General features: G+C 33.4%; 1 protein-coding gene across 1 annotated transcript; it reads right to left on the bottom strand.

Annotated features, from left to right (window-relative positions):
* Nucleotides 1-4,225: 4,225 nt before the first annotated feature.
* Nucleotides 4,226-21,419, bottom strand: LOC132547865 (protocadherin alpha-6-like). Its single transcript, XM_060211669.1, has 5 exons — nt 18,741-21,419; nt 17,884-17,952; nt 9,243-9,416; nt 5,888-6,020; nt 4,226-4,638 (listed from the first exon to the last, which is right to left on the bottom strand). The coding sequence occupies exons 1-5, from the start codon at nt 21,417-21,419 to the stop codon at nt 4,226-4,228; spliced, it is 3,468 nt and encodes a 1,155-aa protein (XP_060067652.1).
* Between the last annotated feature and the right edge of the window lie 3,881 nt (nt 21,420-25,300).

Here is a 25,300-nt window from a genome sequence, read left to right as displayed (position 1 = left end):
TGTGTTCCTGTACACAAATTCTATCTAACCTCTTATTATTCTATTTGATTATGTCTTTAGCACTAAAATTCTTGCCCGGAGGTATCACATTTGTAATGGTAAGCAAAAGTAAATACCATTTTGAAAATTTAAATTAGTATAAGTGTAATACCCTGAAGTTACTGTGTACACAGTAAGCATATATACACCAATAGTGTTACCTATGTGAAAATTCCACCAGTGACAGGAGTTAAAATTTAAATCATGATCAATTCAACAGCGTATCACTGAAATTTAGCAAGAACTGAATAATCCTGAATAAAAAAAAAATACTTTTCATTTATGCTACTTTTTTTTTAGCAGATTTAGTAAATTGTAAATATTTTTCTTTTTTTAACATAATAAACAGGTAATTACATATTATGTATAAAAGGATATGAGTTGCAATAATTGACTGTTTAATGCATTTTGTTCTAATTATCTTAAAGAAAATTGTAATATTTCATTCTGATGTTTAAAAATTACAATTTGAGAAATATTCTCAAATCAGCATATTTTCTGTCTCTCCCCCTCCCCTTCCCCCAATCCCATTCCATTTTTTAGAAAATACTCCAATGCTGTCAAATTTAGGCTTGTATAATTACTAAACTTTATGATTTAACAAAAGGAGCAGTAATTTTAGGAATTCATCGCAAATATATTTTCATATCTAATATTAAGGTATCAACAAAAAAATGAAATTAAAACTGAAATGAAATTAAAGTTCAGTAGTTACTTTAATATGTTTTTAAGTTAACTATCTGCAAGTTTTGATAGTCATACACTGCTATTAATCAGGAAATAATGACTATGTGAACTGGAAACAATTTTAAAGTAATTGAATTTAGATTTAAACTGGTTTTTTGTTATTATGCAATCTGTTATTAAAATACATGATGTTAAGCACTGACAACAATTTCTCCTCACTAATGGAATTTCACAACTATTGTTTCAGAGAAGAAAAAAACACATTTTATTAAGATTCCAACGGAAGAGAAAATCTACTGATTTTACCGAATGTTTTCACTTATAAAATCAAGTTTAGCTTAGTGTAAGTGATTGTGATTCAACAATTATTTTTACATCTATTAAGTTAAATCCTCAGAAAGAAAGAATAAACAGAAACATCACACTAAAACATTTCTAAATTCTGAATAGATATTACAAATAATAAAAACAAGTCCATGGGCAACTGAATTCTTGTTTTCATTATAAACACTTTGAATAGGACAGACCATGAGATATTGTAATCTTTCTTTTAAATTGAAGTTATGTGGATATTTTTTACCTGTCATTACCTCATGTTTGGTAATAAGCCCATCGGAGTATCACAAATTCAGTAATAAAGCCATCAATCAATTGCTGTACCATTGTCCTCTGCCCAAACCCCCCTCCCCGCTACTTTGAGTCCTAGATTATGATTTACTCCCCAGGCTTACTGACCGATCCCCTAGTAAACAATAAATAATACACGATGATGTTCCTCGTGCGGTTTTCATATATAATCAATAAAATAGTTATTATGGTGTTATGTGTGTAAATCCAGTCGCTGACAAATGTGGACATTTTCTTAATAAACTCTGATCTTGGTTTATAGATCAGGTATACATTATCCCTGTCTCACGTACAACTGACAAATATCATAAATTTTCATGTTTTGTTTTTCTATCTTGGAAAATGTGCTAACTGTAGCGAAAACAGCATAGCCGTAACTTCTCTCAGTAAAACCTGTCATCTTTTAATATTCCCAATGTTACATGTGGAGCGAAAAACATAACTTTAAATTAACAAAATATTCCAACAGTTCAATAAGTTCAAGAAATCTGAGAAATGTTTGCTATTTTAAGCATGGAAATGACAGAATGAATAAACCTTTTGTAACAAATATTTTTTTCAGGTTTTATAATTTTCTGTTATTTTTTTTGTGTATACAACTATAAAATGTTTGAAATAACTTTACGTACTTGGTATCTTAACACACTGAGGTTACTTATACAACCAGATAGGTTTTATTAGAGATCTCTACCATATGTTCGAACAGATGAAAAACTTCGACATCCTATCCGTATATAAAGTCGGCAGTAAAATCTGGACCTAAGTAATAACTCCACTGAAAATTACAAGGACAGACGGCCTAATCTTCACACAATATAATTATATACTTTGGTCTCGAATTGTGTATGGTTTCCGGAAGAATTTCAGATTCGGACGTTTCTCCGTTTGATAACAGGATGATCATTTATCATTGAGAACCTTTATGTATTCGTATATCACTGTCGATGATCTAGAAATTCTTTCTACTTTTAAAACAGACATATCATTATTTTGTTTCCAATACTATCTGATAGAATGGAGAATGCCAGCTATTTTCTTTCATCTTTTGTCTGTTAAAGAGGTAGCTATCTGTAAAACATCCTCAAGAATCTAAATTGATTTTCCTTTTTATATATATGTATAAAAGTTACTGGCCTCAACTGGTTTTACCGCTACTTATCCGATGCGTACATTTCAACCGCTGAATCAATCATTTTGTTCAAAAGTCAATAAATTTGGACTCGAGTCTGGAGCTACCCTGAATCAGGGGAGATAATTAGTGTAGGTGGTTAATGATGTGTGGCTATCTGATGTGACAATGTTTAGCTGTCACAAAACTATAATGGCGTTCATTGAATCGTACAGCTATTCCACGACGATAACCATCTACCCTCTCACTTTGATCTTGTAGTTCTTAACTCCCTGGAAATTTGTATGAATTTTATTAATATCTAGTAAAATACACTTCTAAAATATTTTATAGTGGAACAGGAATTCGTAATACTGTATTGAATTTATGAGTCACAAACAGGTTCACATTTTTATAGCTCTCAACAAGTTGTTTTTGTCCCCTTCATCATATATAAAAATGTTAAAAATCATACTTAATTTAGTTTAATTTCTTTTTTTCAGAAATTTTGTATTTTTAAAATGACTTGCACATTATAATTGATAATTTATGAACCACATATACACAAAACAGCCTTATGATAAGTTTGGGTTGGAAATCACTCATAATTGAATTCACAAATTGAATTTATGAAACTCTTTAACATGAAATAAATTTTGAAATTTAAAGTTTCATTGGTAAAATCATTCAAATTCAAAGTAAACAAAATTCTGCATGTATTATCAACAAAAATATCACACATTATATTAATTTTTAATGAAGAAAAAAAAAGAAGAAAAATTTTGAAGAAAGGCCACATGTAGGAAAAAGATGAATGATGTAGCTTCTTCAAAATGTATTTATTTTTGTACCTGAATAACATTGAAAAAGTTTAGATGTCACAATAAAAATAACTTTAATATACAGAATTTTAAAAAGTTTTTATTAATATCTGACTTCAGAACTTAAGAAATTGCCATGGTCATTTATGTATTTATTTGTAGTAACATAGTAAAATAGTTATCAATGCAGTAGATTCTGTCTTATATCTGTATCATTACAGAACAGCATGTCTCTAGGAAACCTTCCAAGAGTATCACTATTGTAGAGCCTGTCTTGAGAGGGTAATCCCATCCATTAGTAAAGAAGAACTGTCTTGAGAGGCTACCTTCCCATAAGTAAAGTAGTACTTGTCTTGAGAGGCCATCCCTCCCATTAGTAAAGTAGAACCTGTCTTGAGAGGCCATCCCTCCCATTAGTAAAGTAGAACCTGTCTTGGAAGGTCATCTCTCCACAAGTAAAGTAGAACCTGTCTTGAGAGGCCATCCCTCCCATTAGTAAAGTAGAACCTGTTTTGGAAGGCCATCTCTCCCTTAAGTAAAGCAGAACCTATTCTGAGAGGCCATCTCTACCATCAGTAAAGAAAACTGGTCTTGAGAGGCCACCCTACCATTAGTAAAGTGGAACTTGATATGAGAGTCCAAACCTTCCATCAAAACAGTAGAACATTTCATAAGATACCAACCTTTCTGTTAAGCTTATATAATAACATTCTAGGTGACAGAACACTCTAATTAATTCAATTGTGATTAAGTGACTTTAAATGAGATGAAGAAATTTTAAGAAAATCAGCAAAAACCTATACAGATTTAACAGTTGAGAAGTTAACTGATTAGTATGAAGAAATCAAATCTACACTGTATAGGCAATATGCATTCAAAGGGAGACAACTTAGTTCTCTTCCATTGTTTTTATTTCAACACTTACCATGTAGATTCATTGCTATCACACAAAATAATCCATGCCAACAGCCATATCTGTTCGCAAATCTTCATCCTCAACTACATAACTTCCTGATGTAGTCGTATTGTCATCTTCATCGTAATCCTCTATCGTTGCCATTGACGTATTTAGATAGTCTGTAACACCACGCCAATGTACAACAGGGCCACGCCCCTTGTGTGGGACACCCCCGCGGGAAGGGTAGCCATTATTGTGACTATTTAGATGCACTGGTCGTGATTTGGGAGGTAACAAATGAGAAAGTTTAAAATGTAAGTGGTTTGGATTGGGTACCCTCCGCGGGTCACTGTTTTCACTGTTAGACGGAATTCTCCGCGAGTCTGTTCCCTCACTGGGTGTTGGTGCATTTTCCTTCCTTGGAGAATTGGATGGCGAATACATACTTTTCAGATAGTCTATGAAAGAAGAAACAAAATAGACATTATGATAAAAGATACATGGATGATTAAACATTTCAACATTATAGACACTGCATTTTATTCTCTGTCTATATTCATACCTTTAAGTGTTTCCGTGTAAATCTTTCACCCTTTGGTGTTTTGTCCTTAAGTTTTACCAAAATTTCAGACTAAAATAAAATGATGTTGACAATAATTTTACCATTTTCTTTGTTGTATTTGTTGATTAACAAAATTTGTGTTCAAATCATTATTTTGTAATTCAGAAAAAAAACATTTTTCATTTAATTGAGTATTTATTTTCCCAGCATTTGTAGCGACAAGAATTTTACAATTTATATGCACAGGGTCCTGACAACTACACAGAACCCATACCCATGTTTTAGAATTTATTTTTACAGGGTTCCTGACAGCCAGGCATTCATACCTAGTTTTAGTATTTATATTTGCTGGGTCAGGACAACCAGACATAAGACACCTACCAAAAGTTTCAGTCTATTAACAAGTTTGTGAGATCTGTACCTAGAGTTTCAGGATATTAACAAGTTTGTGAGATCTGTACCTAAAGTTTCAGGATATTAACAAGTTAGTGAGATCTGTACCTAGAGTTTCAGGATTTCTATTAACAAGTTTGTGAGATCTGTACCTAGAGTGTTAGGATTTCTATTAACAAGTTTGTGAGATCTGTACCTAAAGTTCCAGTCTATTAACAAGTTAGTGAGATCTGTACCTAGAGTTTCAGGATTTCTATTAACAAGTTTGTGAGATCTGTACCTAGAGTGTTAGGATTTCTATTAACAAGTTAGTGAGATCTGTACCTAGAGTTTCAGGATTTCTATTAACAAGTTTGTGAGATCTGTACCTAGAGTGTTAGGATTTCTATTAACAAGTTTGTGAGATCTGTACCTAGAGTTTCAGGATTTCTATTAACAAGTTTGTGAGATCTGTACCTAGAGTGTTAGGATTTCTATTAACAAGTTTGTGAGATCCGTACCTAGAGTTTCAGGATTTCTATTAACAAGTTTGTGAGATCTGTACCTAAAGTTTCAGGATATTAACAAGTTTGTGAGATCTGTACCTAGAGTTTCAGGATATTAACAAGTTAGTGAGATCTGTACCTAGAGTTTCAGGATTTCTATTAACAAGTTTGTGAGATCTGTACCTAAAGTTTCAGGATATTAACAAGTTAGTGAGATCTGTACCTAGAGTTTCAGGATTTCTATTAACAAGTTAGTGAGATCCGTACCTAATTCTAGACAATGGGAAAGCCCTCCACTGCTCTGAATATCACTTTCACTGCCACCACGGCCACTGTCGCTCGTCGATGTTTCTCCAGACGTCTCGCTGTGGTTATCATCTTGTTTCTTATACATCTCTCCCTGCAAACACAAAACAAATCACTTTCAGAAAAACATCTAAAAATAGATGTCTACGCCTCTTTGTTTTTATTTCTTTGTTTTGTATTTGATTGTTTTACGCAAATTTTGAAAAATGGTCCAATATGAAAAATAGATATTCAATATACATTGTGTAGTAAGATATTCTTCACATTCTCAATCAAATTAGCATGTATTTTCATTTAACAAAATGATTTATTGGATCGACTTAAATCTGTAATTTGTTATCATCAATAGATTTTGAATATTTGTATACTAATCTGTCATTCTATTATTGAACATCATGTTGATTTATACATCCAAGTGTTTATCTTCTGTGATTAAACAGACCACCGTGGATGAATGACACATCTTGCCATGAAGTCACTATCATCACATTTGTTTAAAGCTTAATTGTCAAATCATTTTTCTCCTTCTCTTGAAATCTGTATGATTCCCGAATGATCATAAAACAATTCCTTAAGATGCACAGCACGGTGTTGGAATTTTATTATCTAATAAAACATTTATTTTTGGTTCCAAGCAAATTTTGAATGGACAGGAATTTTTCAACTAAATTAATTCTATTGAAAATAAATTTGTTGTTTAGTCAGCATCATGAGCAATCTAAAGGAGCTATGCATAGAATCAATATGACACTCTTTGGAGACAATAGCCTGATCAGGGTATTGTTGCAATAATGTAATGTCGCTGCTCAGAAATCCACAACCAAAACAAGCCATGTCACTCATATTAAGAAACTGGAATCTGTCCAGACACCATTACCTGTTTGTTGTTTCTGTCTTTCCCAACTTCATGACTCACAACTGATTGAGTGTAATTGATCAGCTGACAAAGAAACATACATATCTCACCGTGTTCGGAATCCTAACAAACCAAACTAATTAACATTCCAAGAAACAGAAATTGAACATTGTCCTGGTTTTCAAGTTGAAAAGAATTTGTTAATTAGGTCAAGTTTTTTAAAAACAATAATTACCCAGCTTTACACATATACATGATGTGAAATGTTATCTGTTTTCTACATAACATAATGAATTAGTTCTCATCAATTATTGCAGAAGTGAACTTCTCAAAGATGTAGAAGTTTAATTGAGAAAAAAACTGCTGATTTATTGGTAAAAAAAAATTAGATAAATAAATGGAAAATTGGAAAGACCTTTTTTTCCCCAGGGGGCTGTTCTTATTTATTTTGGGGTGAGGGTGGTCTTCTTATAGAAGTATTTTAATCTATCTAAATTTAGGAAATAGATATACTTTGAATTGTAACACAAAAAATATCTCTCAAATCTGAATATTGATTTTAATTGTGTGATTTTTTACCTGTTAATCATACACATTAGAATGACAAATGTGTCATTATTTTCCAATAAATTTCTTTGCTAGAAATGAAAAAAATGACTGATATATTTCAATATCATTCAGTGGATTTCATGAAAAATACAAGTACCGGGTAACTATAAATTCACCTAGTACGGTTGCACATTTTAAAGAATTAAAACCATGTGAAAGCAAGATGTTGATCTGATCCACAAATGTCACTGATAATATCATATCTGGCAAATGTATAATCTTAATATTTAATTTCAATGTTGAGTTTCATAGCATGTACAGTGACAGAAAAATCCAGCTCACCTTTCTTATCAGACAGAGTACATGAAAATTATGAAAATAAATCTAAGACTTGTACAGATGATGGTGAAAGGTATGTTGTTAAGTTATTGTCTAAGTGAACATCTAGAATTAAGGGGAAATGAGCAGTTTAAACTGTTCAGTGCTATGTTGTAAATTGTTTACTTGTCAATGAAATAATTGTTTAACGAGCGCTAATTGACAGTGAGAGTAATTAATTTTCCATGACAGAATAATAAAACAAATTACTGTTTGTGTTTTACAGAAACCATGCTGATTTACCACCTGTTGGGTGTATTAGAATGTTCTGTGTCCTCAATTTTAAAGCCGGGATAATGGAGATGGGTCTGTACAATGAAACCTCGGTGAATTTAACATATTGTGAAATACAGAAATGTCCATCTTTGATAACATATGCATTCCATTTTCAGTATTACAGAGGGAAGAATTGTAATAAAACCATGTGGATTAAATACCAAACATTTAAGATAGAATGTGAAATATAGGATATGTTCATGTTTTCTTTTTATTTCAATTGCTATAAAATTGTAACTAGTACAAGACAATTAGGATGTCAGAATTCACTCAACAAAGTGGACACATTGATATATAATATATCATTATATATTTTCTTATATATATGCGGCAGAAATAACAAAAACTAAACAAATTAGACATGAACTGAACAATGAAATTAATGAAGAAATATATTGACAGTTGACATCCACAAACCAGCATGTAGAAGACGATGTACGAAACAAGTTACCTAAACATTCTCTAATGATGTGGTTTGGCTTCTTATATTGAAACACTGTTTAGATTTTAGGAATGCCTTCCAGGAAATGATGTGTTTTGTTTTTTTGAATCACGTTAATTTGAAAGATTACAGATGGGTCCCTATTCATGTATACAGATCAATACCACAGCATTATCTATATCCCAATCATCAAAGTATATATCTAACAGCATGGTTTATATACCAATTCTGATATATTTCGTCAAGCAGAGAAATATTCCATACAGATAACAAAGTTTGCCCCTGAGGTATATTGATTGTGAGTGTTATTTGGCTTCTGTTTGTTTGGCGTTTAACTTTTTTCTTCTTGTTTTTTGTAATCTATGATGCATATTTAACTGATGTCAATGCACCATACATAACAACTCAAATGAAACATCCTGGAATTACAACTATCCTGAAATAAGCCCAGGGGTGGGGATGGAGGGTAGGGGTGAGGTGAGTGGCTACACATAAAATCTTGATTCAAAGTTATTAAGGCAGATGGCAGATGGACTTTTTATGCAGGAAAATGTTAACTGCCATTTTTACTAAAGCTGCAAAAATCCATGAGGATGGGCTTATCACCACATAAACATGGCACAGTACTTGTAATCACTAGCTGTCTATAGATAAAAGTGTGTGTTGATTTTTATCTTCATCTCATAAGCAATGAACTTTGCCTCAAATATTTCTAATGTTGATTGATTAATTTCAGCTTAAAATAGCGGTAATAGTGTTTTATGATAAAATGATTACAATGCTGAGACAATAATCTGTGATCCTCCAGTACAAACCTCTAGATTTGAGTTGCTTCCCCAAGATGGTTTGTCGCAGGCCTGAAGGTATTCTTGGTGTCGCTGAAGCTTGGCTACTGTTGACAGGGACTGTTGCTGAAACTGTTGCTCTGGGTTGTCTTCTCTTGTTGGAACTCTTTCAGGTTTAGGTGGAGGCATAATTCTGTCGAGTATCTGGCCAACAAAACAAACAAATCATCAAATGTTTGACAGATATTTTTAACTCACTGAGATAAATCATCAAAAAGTTTCCATGAAAGTTAAAAAAGAAACAGGAAAGAAATCAGGACTGAAAATCATGGTATTATTCAACCTTTTGTTAAAAATACTCAACAACAATGACAATAAACACTAATTTCAAAATGTTGTCCTCGTATACAAATGCTTGTAATGACTAAGGAAATTTTTCTCTGGGGCATTCAAAATAATAGCTCAAATATTTTAAATCATAAAAGAGTAAGGCAATCTAATAATTGAGGTATGTGAGACATAAGAGAAGACATTCAAAATATTTCAAAACAAGAATTATTTATTTACTATGGTAACAGTATAATATAGACAGATATATGTGTATCTATTTTGATATGCTTACTTTAATATGATGCAAGTTTATAACCATCAATTGTAAAACCTTGACAGATCAACTTCAGGTTTTAAATTTCATGGTTAGGTGAGAATTGAATTTACATTAAAATGAACTCCTGAGACCTTGTAGATAACCCCTGCTGCCCCTACGACCTTCACTAAAATATCTGTATAACTTTTGTCTATGTAGGAGAATTATCTGATTCATCATGGAGATCCCTAGCAATTCACCACCCAGACTTACAATCTTTGTTCGTTTTGTTATCTATCAAAAATCTAGCATAGTTTCACTGTATAAAAAATTCATTACATTGTCAACAATAAACAAATGTAGGTTTATCATCATTACAATGATACAATGGTAAAGGTTTCTAAAGTACTAACGTAGGCCCCAACGTGGCGTACTAAACGGCCTGACCATGTTCCATATGTTACGAACTGTAACAAAATCAACATTGAACTTAGCGGAGCTGAAAACAAAGAGTTAAGCACACACAAACATGCAATGGCTTTTGTCCCCCTGTCTGACACGAACACACCAGGTGAACAAATACAATCAGGTTGTCAATTACTGAACCGTTAGTGGCGTTAATTAACATTTTTGGCTTTTCACTAGTTCACGCACCCTACCTAAAAAAGCACTATGCATCACAAGTACCTGTCGAAGTAAATAGGGAAATATTAAAAATTATTCAAAATGCAGTGAAACTATTTTGTTTCTTGGGTCAAAGATGCCCTCAAGTGATTCAACACTGAAGAATTTTCCAAACAGTCAGCTGCTAAGGAATACTGAAAAAATTTAATTAAATGAAAGGTACAATCATTTTCCATTTTGTCAAACATGAAGATTTTATAATGTTCTATGTCAGTCAAATATAGGTCAGTAGCTAGAGCCTATACCTTATATAATAAATTTCACAAAATAAACAAGTTTATACGAAAATGAAATATTTCATTTACCAAACATTTGTGGGGAAAAAAGTTTATACGAAAATGAAATATTACATTTACCAAACATTTGTGGGGAAAAAAACATTTGAAACCTTTCATGTCAAATTTCATTATGAAAAATTTTATTTACAACTTCAAACGGGTCATGTATTAATGACGCAGCCGTTATATATCTACTGGGATTTCAATTGATGATTGAAAGGCCGGAGTGAAATGAAACACAAAAGCTACCAAGCACCATGAAAACAGATTTTCTAAGCACCCCAGGAGTCTAAAAGGTATTTACAAATCAAACAGGATTACTCTTACAATCTATTTCTTTCACATATATTTTTATAATTCAATAAAATTATCTTCTATCCCAGATCAAAGTTGGATTCGATACGATATTCATTAGCTGATGTTGTGCTGCATGTGCGTTCGAGTATTGATAAATGTTTTAAGAGGAGAAGCTTTTTATACTGCTCTGTTATGGGTGTGATAAAGGTATTTATCTTAATGTCTGAGGTATTTAATTTGATGTTTTACACGTTTATCATCGTAAGCTATTTGATCGAGAGTTGTGATAGCGGTCAAACCATTCTGCCCGTTGAAACACCTACCCGCCAATTTCTCCATCCTTCTCACCGTTTTAGTCAATTTTATGAGCGACCATCAATTATCCATATTGGATTTGAGGAAATTGATCGTGTTAATAAATAGTTGTAGCCAGAAGGTATACCGATGTGTATAGATCGTACACATTTTTTATTTAACAGCATGATTTTTTCGGGCCATACAATGAATGCCCACTGTCTATCAGCTAAAATCTACCAATAACAGCTGTTGAATTTCTGATACAAAATTGAGGAGAATATCAACATTGTACTGTAGAAATGTCAAAACAATTATCATTTCTCTCCTCACAAGCTTGTGTGGGGGACACAGTACATCATTACAACAAACAGAAAAACATAAAAGATATGAATTCAGTAAACAAACAAAAATACAATCAATATATCAACAAATAAAAAAACAGTAAATTATAAATGAGATCAACAGATAACATACACTAAGTCAACAAAATGCCTAATGGGCCTGTCAAGCCCACCAGTTGATCTAAAATCTTCTTTGTTGATTTCTTGATACAGATATGGTTACAATTTATTGTATTGATCCTAGCAGACCTCTTGTACTTCCAACTTCTGCTAAAACACTGCACTCAGGCAACATGCTATGCACTTTAAATTCCACCGACTTCAAAACAGCAAGTACAAAATAAAATAGCTCCAGTTAGGACGTAGACAGTGAAAAGTTTGAAACACATGCCATCGAAAAGAAACTAACCATGCAAATGTCATGATTTAAGATTAATCAATTAAATGCACTTGAATGGAAATATACATGCATACATACATCATTAATTACCATCAAATTAGTTTTGTGTCTAGCGGGATTTATTGATTCCGTCAGCAGTATTTCATTTTCTCACACACGTAATTTCTTACTGAACGCAAGACCACCATTGCTATTCCTAACTCCAAAACATAACTATGTCGTGATGATGTTTACTTAAAATCTACAATTGTATCACTTTTGATTCTCAGTTTGAAAAGTGTTTTGCTGAGTTCAAAATTTAAATCTGTTTAGTGTGTTTTCAGTGTCTTTAACAACAAACTTCAGTTCTCTACATTATGGACTCAGAGGAGCACAATTTTTTTTTCATGAAATTTTAAGCTTTTTATTATTACCACAGGTAACAAATATGAAATATACGAGGGTGAAATTAGCTAATTTACCAAAATCCTGTCATACATTTTAACTGATCTTTTTGTGAAAGATCTACTAATTTGTCCCAGGGTTAAATCTCTTTTTTGGAGAAGGTAAAATATGTTATTGGTAACATACACCATTAACACAACAGAAGTGAGTGACTAGAATCTAAATGTACTTTGTATTGATTGGTCATTAAGATGCATACACTGACCAGCTGACACTTAATAGAAATGCTGAAGGACAGTGAATCAACTGAAAAAATCTAATCGGTATCGGAAATGTCCCCTGCTGATACAGGTCATTAATCATTCCGGTCACATTAGATAAATATATACAAATTTTAAAATCAAATTTTGTTTTAGCAAACTGTGGATGCTTTGTGTGTAGTGTTTTGATAATCGTTTATATAGATCTTTATCAATTCTATTCTCACTTTCATTTTTTAATCGTTTATGACGGTGTTAAAACATCTATCTGACATAGGTATGATAAAAGGAATCGGAAAGTTATACTGATAAGCCAGAATGAACAAAACCGTTTGAACTTTCCAATATTATCTGATGATATACTTTTGTGGTAAAATTACTTTAAATTCCATTTACCGTTATTACAAAACTGCGAAGATGTTTTACCCAGCTGACACTGAGAGAAGTCCCAAGTACATGATAAGATCATTGTTTTATATGCGTGTATACTTTGGATTGCCTACATCTGAAGCATTCCCTGAACTTAATATTGATTTAACAGAATGTTAAACCTACATTTCCTCTTTTACTAAGTAATTTATAGTCAAATGTGATTTTACAGGGAGACAACTCTATCTATAAACAACATACATGAGATATCATATGTATTATAGATATCAAGCAATTATCCCATGTCTGGTAATAAGCCCACACATCTATTTCAGGTTTAGTAAAATACCAATATACCTGTTATAAACCAGGAGTATTCAGCCCACTTCCCTACTGTATTACCATTCTTTACTTCCCCTGAAATAAGCCCACCTATCTACATTGAGTGAGAAGTAATGTGTTGGCCCCCTCTGTTTGTCCTGTAATAAGTCCATCTAGCTACATTGAGTGAGAAGTAATGTGTTGGCCCCCTCTGTTCGTCCTGTAATAAGCCCATCTAGCTACATTGAGTGAGAAGTAATGTGTTGGCCCCCTCTGTTTGTCCTGTAATAAGCCCATCTAGCTACATTGAGTGAGAAGTAATGTGTTGGCCCCCTCTGTTTGTCCTGTAATAAGCCAATTTAGCTACGTTGAGTGAGAAGTAACATGTTGGCCCCCTCTGTTCGTCCTGTAATAAGCCCATCTAGCTACATTGAGTGAGAAGTAATGTGTTGGCCCCCTCTGTTTGTCCTGTAATAAGCCAACTTAGCTACATTGAGTGAGAAGTAATGTGTTGGCCCCCTCTGTTTGTCCTGTAATAAGCCAATTTAGCTACTTTGAGTGAGAAGTAACATGTTGGCCCCCTCTGTTTGTCCTGTAATAAGCCCATCTAGCTACGATTAGTGAGAAGTAACATGTTGGCCCCTCTGTTTGTCCTGTAATAAGCCCATCTAGCTACGATTAGTGAGAAGTAACATGTTGGCCCCTCTGTTTGTCCTGTAATAAGCCCATCTAGCTACGATTAGTGAGAAGTAACATGTTGGCCCCCTCTGTTTGTCCTGTAATAAGCCCAGCTATCTACTTTGAGTGAGAAGTAAGGAGTTGTTCCCCTTCATTTGTCCTGTAATAAGCCCACCTATCTAAATTGAGTGAGAAGTAATGTGTTAACCCCCTCTGTTTGTCCTGTAATAAGCCCACCTATCTACTTTGATTGAGAAGTAAAATTGAGTTGTTCCCCTTGATTTGTCCTGTAATAAGCCTACTGCTTCAAGTGAGAAGTTATTGTCTATGCCCCTTGGCCTTATTGAATGATGGTTTAAATATGATAGTTGCAATGATTTTTAGACTCCATAGTTAATCATGTACTTTTTATTTATTTATTTATTCAGTTAATTTTGAAGTTAACATTTCCATAACTCTCTACTTAAAATTACTTTTTCAGAAAATCTATATGAAACATGAAGTCAATTGGTCTCTAAAACAAATTTGCATACATACAATCAATTACACAGACTCATTGTTATGTATCAAAAACAATGACATCTTTTTGCTTTTAGATTCAATATTTCTCTAAAATGATAAAAAAAGTATGGCCCTATGGATAACATATTTACTACAGAGATATCTATTTCACAGAAAATTTTATTAGATTTCGCGAAAATTGCTGCCATATCTACACTCATAACAGCTAAGCTTCTGAAAAAAAAAGCATTTACCATGGAAGCGATCGATGAAAAAATATAATTCAATAAGTTTGAAATCATATTCTGCAGAGATAAAAAAAAATGATTCAATTTCAATTTCACAGCCACTACACATGAATGTCAAGTATTTTAAGTCTAGTGGAATCAAAATTGATGTCTTCATTTATAAAATGAAGCCAAAATTGTACATTTCATATTCATGCCATTGGCTTGGCTGCCTATCCCAAGTTCTCGTTGTAAGGTTGGCTGTTTACTTTTATGAAGCACCATTTTAAATTGCTGAAGACGTTTCATCAGACATACAAGTGTTGAAGAATCCGTTTTAAACGCCTTGAAAGATGGCAGTGCATGAATATATAAGGTTATCAAAGACACATACCTCTTAACAAAAAAACTTTGTAGCAAAGTAAAGAATTGGAAATGATTTTCAATCTGAATGCTTTTAATTTTTTTTACTCTTGAGAATTCAAACAAATTTTCCTATTACAATGCAACCTCGTTTAACTGTTAAAACCTCACACTTGTGCCAGATGAAGTTCCTTTCATACAGTCGAAGCACTCTATTTAGGCAAAACCCTAAACAGTAGAGTTCAAATAAAAAGACTGCCTATTTCACTCCATTTAAATTAAATCTGTTCCTTTTGGTCCGAGTAAAAGCATGACAGCTATACAGATTTGTATGTAAGGTTAATTGCTTGGCTATAATTGTCTCTAATGATAGTCGTAATCACAAGGTACAAGGACGCCATGGCGATATAACCCGTATAGGAAATGTGGAATTAACACAAATTATTCCTATCTCTTGTCGACTCTACCAATCCCCAACCCCTTTTCACTTTTATATGGTGCTATGACTCATAAGAGAGCGTTTCTGTTTACGTATGTTTTCCTTTGTGAAACGACAATTATAAACTTCCAGGGTAATTTTGGACAACAATTATCATAAAATTGCTTTGGAAATTTTAAATAGCATCTCAATGGTTTTAGAAAGGCATAAAAAAGAATTGAAAAGACAATTTCTGAAATGAAATATCATCTTTTCGAAAGAATTTAATAATGCGACATTTTTGGCAGTTTGAATGTGAGAACTGTGTAAAAGGAATTATCATTATAGAACTTTTAATTAGCAAAAATTGTAAAGACTGATTGATGATTCTCTGCTCCATGAAACAGGTTCCTTTTTCATAAAACATTTCACTGTATGTAATATATTTTTGTAGTTCCCAATTCCATCTTCAATATTTGCTAGTTATTTCTGAACATGCATGTAAAATAGAACCCCTTCCCCCCAATTTTTTATTAAAAAATGCATACAGGTAAAATGTATTTAGAATCAATAAATCAGGTTGTGAAAAATATTTTAAATCTCAAGTCATAGACAGACATAAGAATATTTCACTTTTTCACCACTAGTGTTCCAATAGCTAGTTTAGTGAACACAAAACTTTCTCTAGTGTTCTACAAATAGAAATTATTTTTGCACAAGATTTTGAATTTTTTAGGTTTCTTACAAATTACCACAAAGAAATTAGCAAGACAGGCGGATTATCCAGGAACTATGAAGATTTCAGCAACACGATTTTTGATTTATTCATAAGATATCTCATTTTGCAATTCACTTCCCCACTATTGTCATGATATGAAACAACGCCTTAAAAACTTGTTTTTTTGGGCAAACATGACATTGTCAGTGGGCTAAGGGGGTTGGGTTTTGAGTTAGATCCCCTGGGGAGGGGGACAGGCTCAGTTATCCTTTGTCTTCAATGAGCTACAATATACACAATTTTTCCCCTTTTTTTATTAAAGTTAATTTGGCTTGATGAAAGAAAATGCCGACTTAAAGACTTGTATTACCATTAGATCAGCTATCATCATAAATAGATTATACTTAAACAAAGAAAACAAACACAGTATATGTTTACTGTTGTATACATCTCATACCTGTCTCATTAGACTATGTATCTGTCATCAAACACAGGTATGAATTTCCACTAATTGGTTTATACTGTCCAATAACCATACCTGTCTACTGGTGGTAAATTGAAAGGGTTCCATATAAATAAAGCTGAACCATGACTTCGTCATCATTGTGCCCTAGGGGGGGGTCGTTCTGTCAAACAGTTTGACAGGGACATCTCGGTGACTGACAGAACGTCTCAAAATATCTTCTCTCCATTATTAAGGAAATTGTTCAAGCAGATTTTTTTGTGAGCTAATAAGTCATCATATTTCTTCACATTCCAATACAGTTATAATAAATATATGAATTCAATATATCTCAATTCATATATCTGACACTGTCACAGGAAAAAAAATGTCATGACCATCTGATCAGGAGTTTTATGCTTGAGGTAAAACTTGGATAGACAATGTGCATATAACATTGTAGATCTAGTGGTGTATCAAATATATTACTACTTACAAAAAAATATTATTGAAAATAGATGAAAAAAAATATTAAAATTTACAACAAACAGCACAGTCATCTACCAAAACCATAGCTAGTATGTGTATTTAAGAAAATATGAATTATAAGTGAAAAAAAAATCTTTACAAACAAACATTTAATATTTTGTCGACAAAAACAAACACCAAAAAACCATTACCAAACAATTTAACTTCTTTATAAACACAATGAATTATATTTGTTTTCTGAAGTTAGAATATGTTTAAACATTTAACTGGAGTTGTGAATGAAAATTACCCATAACCAAACAGTGGACTTGTATATCATACTGTTTACATAGATATTCAGATATTTTTGTCATTAACGAGAAAAAATACCCAACCGCCAAGTAAATAAAACACCTGTTTATATATTAGCCCTTTGTGCAGGTATTTTTTTTTTCAATTAAAAAAGTGCTTAATCACACAACATAGAAATGTTTCAGTACCTGATTTTTTTTCTGAAAATGTGAAAAAAAAATTGTTTCAATCTTAACAAGACAGATTTGTTTGAGAAATGGTTTTTATAGCCTACAGTACGAACGGGAATGATAACAACACTAGACATGCAACCAAATGCATTTTTACCTGCCTTGTCACAGGTTGGCTCTCACCTGTGTTTACAGGTAAATAGGGATCGTCAGTCAAGGGAATTGCCTACAGGTCGAGAGGATTGGATTTTATAAAATGAAAATGAAATGTCATGAAAACTGAATAAATAAATTTTCGTAGGTTTTGTAAATCATGTATTTATAACAGAAGTTAAAACCCGGGAACCAATCTTTTGTCAGTTCACCGCAGTTCTCAATACAAGGCATTCCCATCTTACAAGGCAGTGGTTTTTCAAATTGAATATGGATCATGTTTACTAAAGGCAAACAAACTGTTCGGGGGTTTACCGTTACACAAAATCATAAAAAAAAATTTGACGTTCGCGATGGCATATGTAGTTGCTTTCATGTTCTGCATACTAATAACTTTATACTGAACTCACAGCAATGAAGGTGAGTTGAAGGTCGTTTTCAAGTAACCATTTGCATTTTAGATGTACCAGGTACAAAGCTCTATCAGAAAAAAACTAAATCTTACTTATTTGTATAAATTAAACTTCATAAACAATTGTCAAAATTTGATTGAAAGATTCATAATCAGAGGTAGTCAATTACAAAGATAACTAGTGAAAAAGTTCTTCCTCAACCGTAAACAGATCAGGTTATACTTAATGTGGTCTTGAAGTTCAGTTCAGAATATGTTAAACAAAATCATTGTTACTATTTAAAATTACTGCAACAGGATGTGAAATATGGGGGAAAACCACACTCTTTATAAATCAATTCCCAGAATTAGGATTTAAATCATTCTTGATCTTTACATTTTGTAATAGGGTGTTTAAAATAGGGACATATTTCATAAAGAATATTAAAATCACCAAAAAGCAATCTTACCTCTTCAACAGCGAGGGCATTGTTTGGAAACTTTGAGCTGGAGTCGGATGCTGATATGATAAGGTTGGGGTCTGAATCCACAGAAAAACTCACTTTTTTCTCTGCTCGATCTTGGCTTTCGTTGTCATGGTTACGAGTAATGGCATCATACATGTCCTTTCGTTTATCCTCCAAATCGGAACTACTTCCACTTTTATTCATTGCTTTTCTCTGTCTGTCTATCCGTTTAATGATACATATAACAAGGATTATCGCCATTGACAATACAATGGTCACACAAGTTATCACTATAGCGATGACAAGGTTGTCTGGGTCGGTGGGTGTGTCAACACCACTACCTTCGTGGGTTGTGACAATGATAGTGAGATTTTGCATTGAGGATCTTCTTGGCACCCCGTTGTCCTCCACAAGGACTGTGAAGGTGTAAGTTTGGATATCAGAGATCCCTAGGGGCTGTGATAAGTAAATCTCCCCAGTGTTTTCGTCAATATAAAAAGGGTTTGCCTCATCATCCTCTAGAATTGTATAGGTGAGCTTAGAATTACCTCCAAGGTCAGGGTCATATGCTATGACCTTGGTGATCACATGATCCGTTCCTGTATTGTAAACGATCTTAACAGTTTTATTATCAAATGTTGGGAAGACAATAACTGGTCCATTATCATTTGTGTCACCAACAAATACTGTCACATGAGTTGTGCTGTTCTGGGAAGGTGAACCAAGGTCATATGCAATGACTCGAAAATTATATCCATGAGGCTGTGATTCCCGATTGAGAACTTGTGTTGTATATATAGATCCATTGCTGTAAACTATAAATGGAAAACTTCCTGTCATTTCTGGTAACATCATGAATTCTACAATCCCATTTTGTCCTTCATCAGGGTCAGAAGCTGTAAGTGTTCCAACATGGATACTTGCACTTAAGTTCTCTCTCACAGAGAATGTGTAGACTGTCTCTGAAAATTTTGGTCGATTATCATTTTCATCCAAAACTGTTACCCTAACAGATGCTGTTCCTGTTTTGGGGGGTGTTCCTTTGTCAGTTGCTATGACAACAAATTCTAGCTGTGTGACATTTTCCCTGTCAAGGTGAACATTCACAAACACCTCTCCGGAGTCCGGATCGATCGAAAACTTATCGTTGTTTGTGGGAACAAGAGAATATACAACTTCAGAGTTAATTCCGGCATCAAAATCATTGGTTGACACTTTAAGTAAAATTGCTCCATGCTGGTTATTCTCGTAGATGTCTGGACGATAAAGCTGTTGAGTAAATTTCGGGGAATGGTCATTTTCATCCAAAACTTTCACTTCGAACTCTGCCGAGGAGTTCAATGGTGGACTTCCCGAATCTTCACATATAACCTTGACTCTGTGTTTTTCTTTCAGTTCTCTATTCAATGGTTTATGGACAACAACCTTGTACTCATTTGTCCCGATAGGGTCCAAGGTGAAGTAATAGCTTTGAACGCGGCAGTTGACAATACCATTGACTCCTTTATCGTCATCAGTTACACCAATATGAGCAACTGCCGCACCAATCTTTGCATCTTCCGAAATCTTGGCAACATCTGCGTTTGATAACAAGTTGATATTAATCTCTGGTGGGTCATTGCTTGAATCAAGAATGCTAACATATACTGTGGCCTGAGTAAAGAGTGGCTTTGTGGCATTATCTGTGGCTTCGATAAATATTTCGTAAACTTCACCACGCTCATACACAAGTGGATGCACCAGACTAAGGTCACCTGTGATGTTGTCTATTGCAAAGAAAGTGTGTATGACGGAAAGCTGGTGAGGGCTGAGACGGTAGAGGACCTGACCATTAGCACCAGAATCGGCATCTGTGGCCTTTACCTTCAGGATCACCTCACCAACCTGGGTGTCTTCTGCAATAGTGACATTGTACACTGATTGGCTAAATTCTGGAGCATTATCATTGACATCAGTTACCCTAATATCAACTGTCATGGTACCAGTTCTTTGCGGAACAGCGCCATCTATTGCCAAAACATGTAGCCTGTAAAAATTGCGGGTCTCACTATCCAACTTGGAATCAATAATAATTTTCACAGAAGAACTGCCATCCACATACTTATCAAATTTAACAGAAAATGGCACATTTCTTTCCGAAATATTATAACTTTGAACGGAATTTAAAGAACTATCCCTGTCAACAGCCCCATCTATTGGTATTGAAGAGCCAACGACGAAAGCTTCAGAAACTTCAAGACTCGTCCTATTCACTGTAAATGTTGGGGTGTTGTCGTTAATGTCTAATAAGAAGATCTTTACTTTTATTTTCTTGAAAAACGTACTCCGACTTCCTTTAGCTATGACATCAATTGCTAATTCACAAACCGTGGAGAATTCACAATGGTCTAACGATTCTCTGTCAAGTCTCTGACTTGTAAACAGAGAACTTGTCCGCTCATTAATATTGAAATAAGATGCTGGAACTGTAGTTTGTGAAAGAATACTATACTTTAAGGTTTCATAATCATCCAACTCAGCGGTTAAGAAATACGACGATAAATTAAAATCCTCACGAATGTTTCCAATATAATAATTTGGATATTCCTCTTCTGGAATAGGATAACTTAAATCCTGTGCGAAAGCTATTAAAATCGTCAAGAACACACAAAATAGCACCAAAGGGAATTTAAATGACAGCATTTTGTTGAAGTCATCTGGTCGACTAGTTCAAAAGTACTCCCCGGTCCATGTATAGCTGTGACAGTCTATAAGTCCATGTTTCCGAAGCCTGTCTTCACTCATAGGTGGGGGTGCTCCTGAAAAGACATGCTAACATCAATATTGGTTTCACTTATTACCAGCTATAATTATCTACATACAGTCTAACACCTGTAAAATGGGCCTGACTCCACCAACATTCACAATAAATGTCTTGTATGAAAACTTGTAATCCGTTCGATCAAACACAGTGATCCCTTTATAATGAAACTTTTTAGTAGCTAGTATCTGTTAAGTTTTAAAGCAAATGTTGATGCTAGTTGTGAGTGGCCGCTGTACATGGCATACCTGTGTTTTTACCTGTACTGTACATAACATTACCTGTATGTATCCTGCTTAAGGTATATATATTCCCATTGTAAATCCACAAGGCTTTCTCTAGCTCACCTGTTTTCACTATGTTTGTATTTACACCTAAGATTTCCCTACCTGTACAGGTGATCCACCCACCCACTCGACTTCAGCCAATCAGAACGACCTATGGTGGAAATCACAAATAATTGACATTCTGGCTGTTAACCGCGCAGGTAAATGTAGTTTTCATGTCGGTGTATTGTGACCTATTAGAAAGTGCTACTCATAACCGCATACATGTCCCCCGACTGTCTCAATATCTCTAATGATTTTGACACTGAAATGCTGCGTTATGTGAACTAAACCCGTTCCCTCTCAGTGTTATTAAAAGGCTTGAACACTTTTGCTTATCTGAGAGTACATGTGAATAACTCCCCAAAACTTTTCATGTTTTCTTAAAGTATTGCTCCACTCCTGAAAAAGGCCAACATATAGAACTACTTCAGTTTGAAAGGAATTTGTTGGATTACCAGCTAAAGCTTCAAATTAAATTTAATAGTCACATATGAGTGATCACGTATCAAAGATGTGTTTATAATGTATAAGAAAGATCTTATTTAAAGAACAAATATTTACTTTTTTTTTGAAAAGGACTGTGTTATCATTTGATCATAAATGAATTGTTGAAAATTGAAACTATTTTGAAAATGATGTTAATTAATCTTAACGAAGCTTACATTATTGTACTTGAAGTGTCCCTGTATTTCTTTACTTGTTAATTCATCCAACTGGCTTCACAATAGGCTAATAAGTTTTATGTCAATATAATTAAACACTGACGACAGAATTAAGACACAAACCTTTATAATATAGAAATCTACTCAAAAATTTTAATCCAACATACATGTATTCTAAATATAGAATAAATAGACAATAAGTGCAAGTGGAAAAAAAGAAGCTGATGTCTTAAAGTAAACAACTTGTATCATATACATTTATGAATAAATTCCTTTAGCTATGATAATAAAATGGACTTGAAGCAATTTATCAGAAGGTAAGATTTCTGATGTGTGAAAGTTAAATGTATAGGTCGAGTATATGATTTTTTTCAATTAATTTACATTTTGCTTTGTTTTCCTCGTAAATTTTCACACTAAGCTGACATTTGTAACCAGAAAAAAAAAATCTTTCCCACTTTTCAGACGTGTTGGTGCCATTGATACTATTTACATTTATATACAGTGTCCTGTACAACAGAACTCCTTTGACATATAGTTAGTAAGATATGTGTGTAGATAGTCGACTTTGTGTATTTGATAATATTGATCTTGTGTATATAATTTATAGGTAGTAACAGTAATTATTCTCCTCTTTGTTATGTTTCTCCTAATGACCTGCTGGTAAATTGTATTCACAGGCACATGAAACCATAGATCTTCATCACCATGTGATGTATATTGTAACAAAGTTGTACTGACTCATATAATCAGCCCAGTGTGTTTCCTTCATTGGTAACATGTGCTTCTGGCTGACAATTAATAATGTTGATAATTGACCCAACATTGACCATCTCCACTACAAACAGACTCAGACTGTTTGTAGCTGCACCTCAGCAGCATATCATTCATGCCTGATTTTGATCTCTGTCAGGCAAAATATTATGGAGCCTTTGATTTTGGTGTGAACCTCCATGTCGCACTACAGGCTCCAAAAGTGCTGCTGTAACATTATTTCAAAAGCCAGAAACATTTATATCAATATATCTCAAATTCTAGTGGGGCAGATGCTGTTACTGACTATTACAGGACAGTGACAGCAGACTCATATTTATTCTGAAACCTGGATAAATGTGGGTGGGCTTTGCCAAGCATGCAGACTTCTTGTTGAATATCTGCTATGCAAATTTGCTGACAAAATTTTGTAGTACAAAATCTTTGAAAAAAGGAAAAGTTTCATAATAAAGATAAAACTGTTCATGTGTTTTTATAGTAAGAAAGCAAATTTATATTTAATCATCAAAACTTTTACATAAAGTCACTTTGTCTTTTTTATTTCCTATTGATTGTCTTTTCATGTCCATTTCATGATATAAATATTTAGTTCTCAATTTAATATTAAATCAAATATAAATGTTATGTTATTATAAATGTGATAAAATTCAATAAAATTCCTGGTAAATTTTCATGAATGTTGAAATTCCTCAGATGTACAGATGAAAAAGGTATAAAACACAAGATATTAATACAGCAGCTGTATGATTGGTGCTGAAATAGTACTTTCAGTAGAGAAAAGGATATTAACTTTGATTTATTACAAAATTTTACATGCAAGAACACCATTTCCATCTTGCCAGTTGATATTTGAAGCTGAAAATTTCTTGAATTTTTTCAAAATAACTTAAACTTTGCAATCTTCTCATTTGATGTTTCTGAAAGACTTTTTTCTCATCTTAATGTCTAATGTTATCATGCTTCATTTCCAAATGTGAAATGTCACATTGTTTATATCATCTTCCACATCCCTCATTTCAAAGTAATTACGTTTATGCAGATTTCAACGAGGAATTCATACAGAAAAAAATGATTTAATCGAAGATAATTATACTAATCACAGAAATATAATTCCAATGAAGATCATTTGAATGTTTTTAAGAATTCAGAGAAAATGTTGGAAATTTTGCTAAGACAGAGAGTCAGTTTAGGCACAAAATGAAGAAGCCAAGTCAAAATATTATGGGTATGATGACTAGGTCAGTATTTTGTAAGGGTGTTTTCCAGCCATACTTCAACAAATTTGTTTAGTGTGTGTCTTCGCGTGCTTTTTACAAACCTGTTTTTAAGTCTCTCCATAAGCAATATTGTAATATTCCTTCTGAATTCAATATAACAGTAGAAATATTTCTGTCATGTAAATGTAAACCTGCGATTCTTTTATAGTATCCTCATCATCAGTTGGTTGATATTGCTAGTCAAGACTTACTGACCTCTAGTAGAAATATCTCACCTAACAACAAAGCACCAAACTTAAGTGTCAGTAAGGTCATAAAGTCACAACATACACCTTTTATCGAACTTAATTACAGAAGGTAAACACCTTTACCTGGATATAATTACAGGTAAAAATTGGTATTGGTTCAGCAGCTGCAACAGGTGGGATGACTATTTCATGGCTCCCTCCCACCATTATCCCCCCCTCCCCCTCCTACAACTCCATTAGGTACTGAATATTTCATAGCAAGTCATTAATGCTCAAGACATACCTGTACATGCTAAATAACAAAGGCTAACCTATACAGGTAACATGAACTCAGGTAAAACAGTTGTTTGGGCACATATTGAATGGTACCATAATTATCATTTAAGTGAACCCCGCAAATAATCCATCTTCTCCATAAACAAAACAAAAATATAAGATTAATTGCAAACATTATTTCTTATGCTAGCTGTTTACACACATATAAGGAAATTTAAAATTTCATTCTAAACATTGTGTCTTATCTACATATATAA

The sequence above is a fragment of the Ylistrum balloti genome, unplaced genomic scaffold, assembly GCF_031769215.1.
Source record: "Ylistrum balloti isolate Yb309-2 unplaced genomic scaffold, AGI_CSIRO_Ybal_v1 Utg369986, whole genome shotgun sequence".
In the NCBI taxonomy this organism is placed as follows: Eukaryota; Metazoa; Mollusca; class Bivalvia; order Pectinida; family Pectinidae; genus Ylistrum; species Ylistrum balloti.
This window is presented reverse-complemented; position numbering and strand designations above follow the sequence as displayed.

Bases quoted from the DNA above. Each gene is read 5' to 3' on its own strand.
- LOC132547865 (XM_060211669.1), bottom strand. From the start codon at position 21,419: ATGCTGTCATTTAAATTCCCTTTGGTGCTATTTTGTGTGTTCTTGACG. The intron at 9,417-17,883 runs GTAAAAATGCAT...TTTGTTGGCCAG, and splicing joins GCCAACCTGTGACAAGGCAG to ATACTCGACAGAATTATGCC. The intron at 4,639-5,887 runs GTACGGATCTCA...CTTCTTTCATAG, and splicing joins TTCCCATTGTCTAGAATTAG to ACTATCTGAAAAGTATGTAT.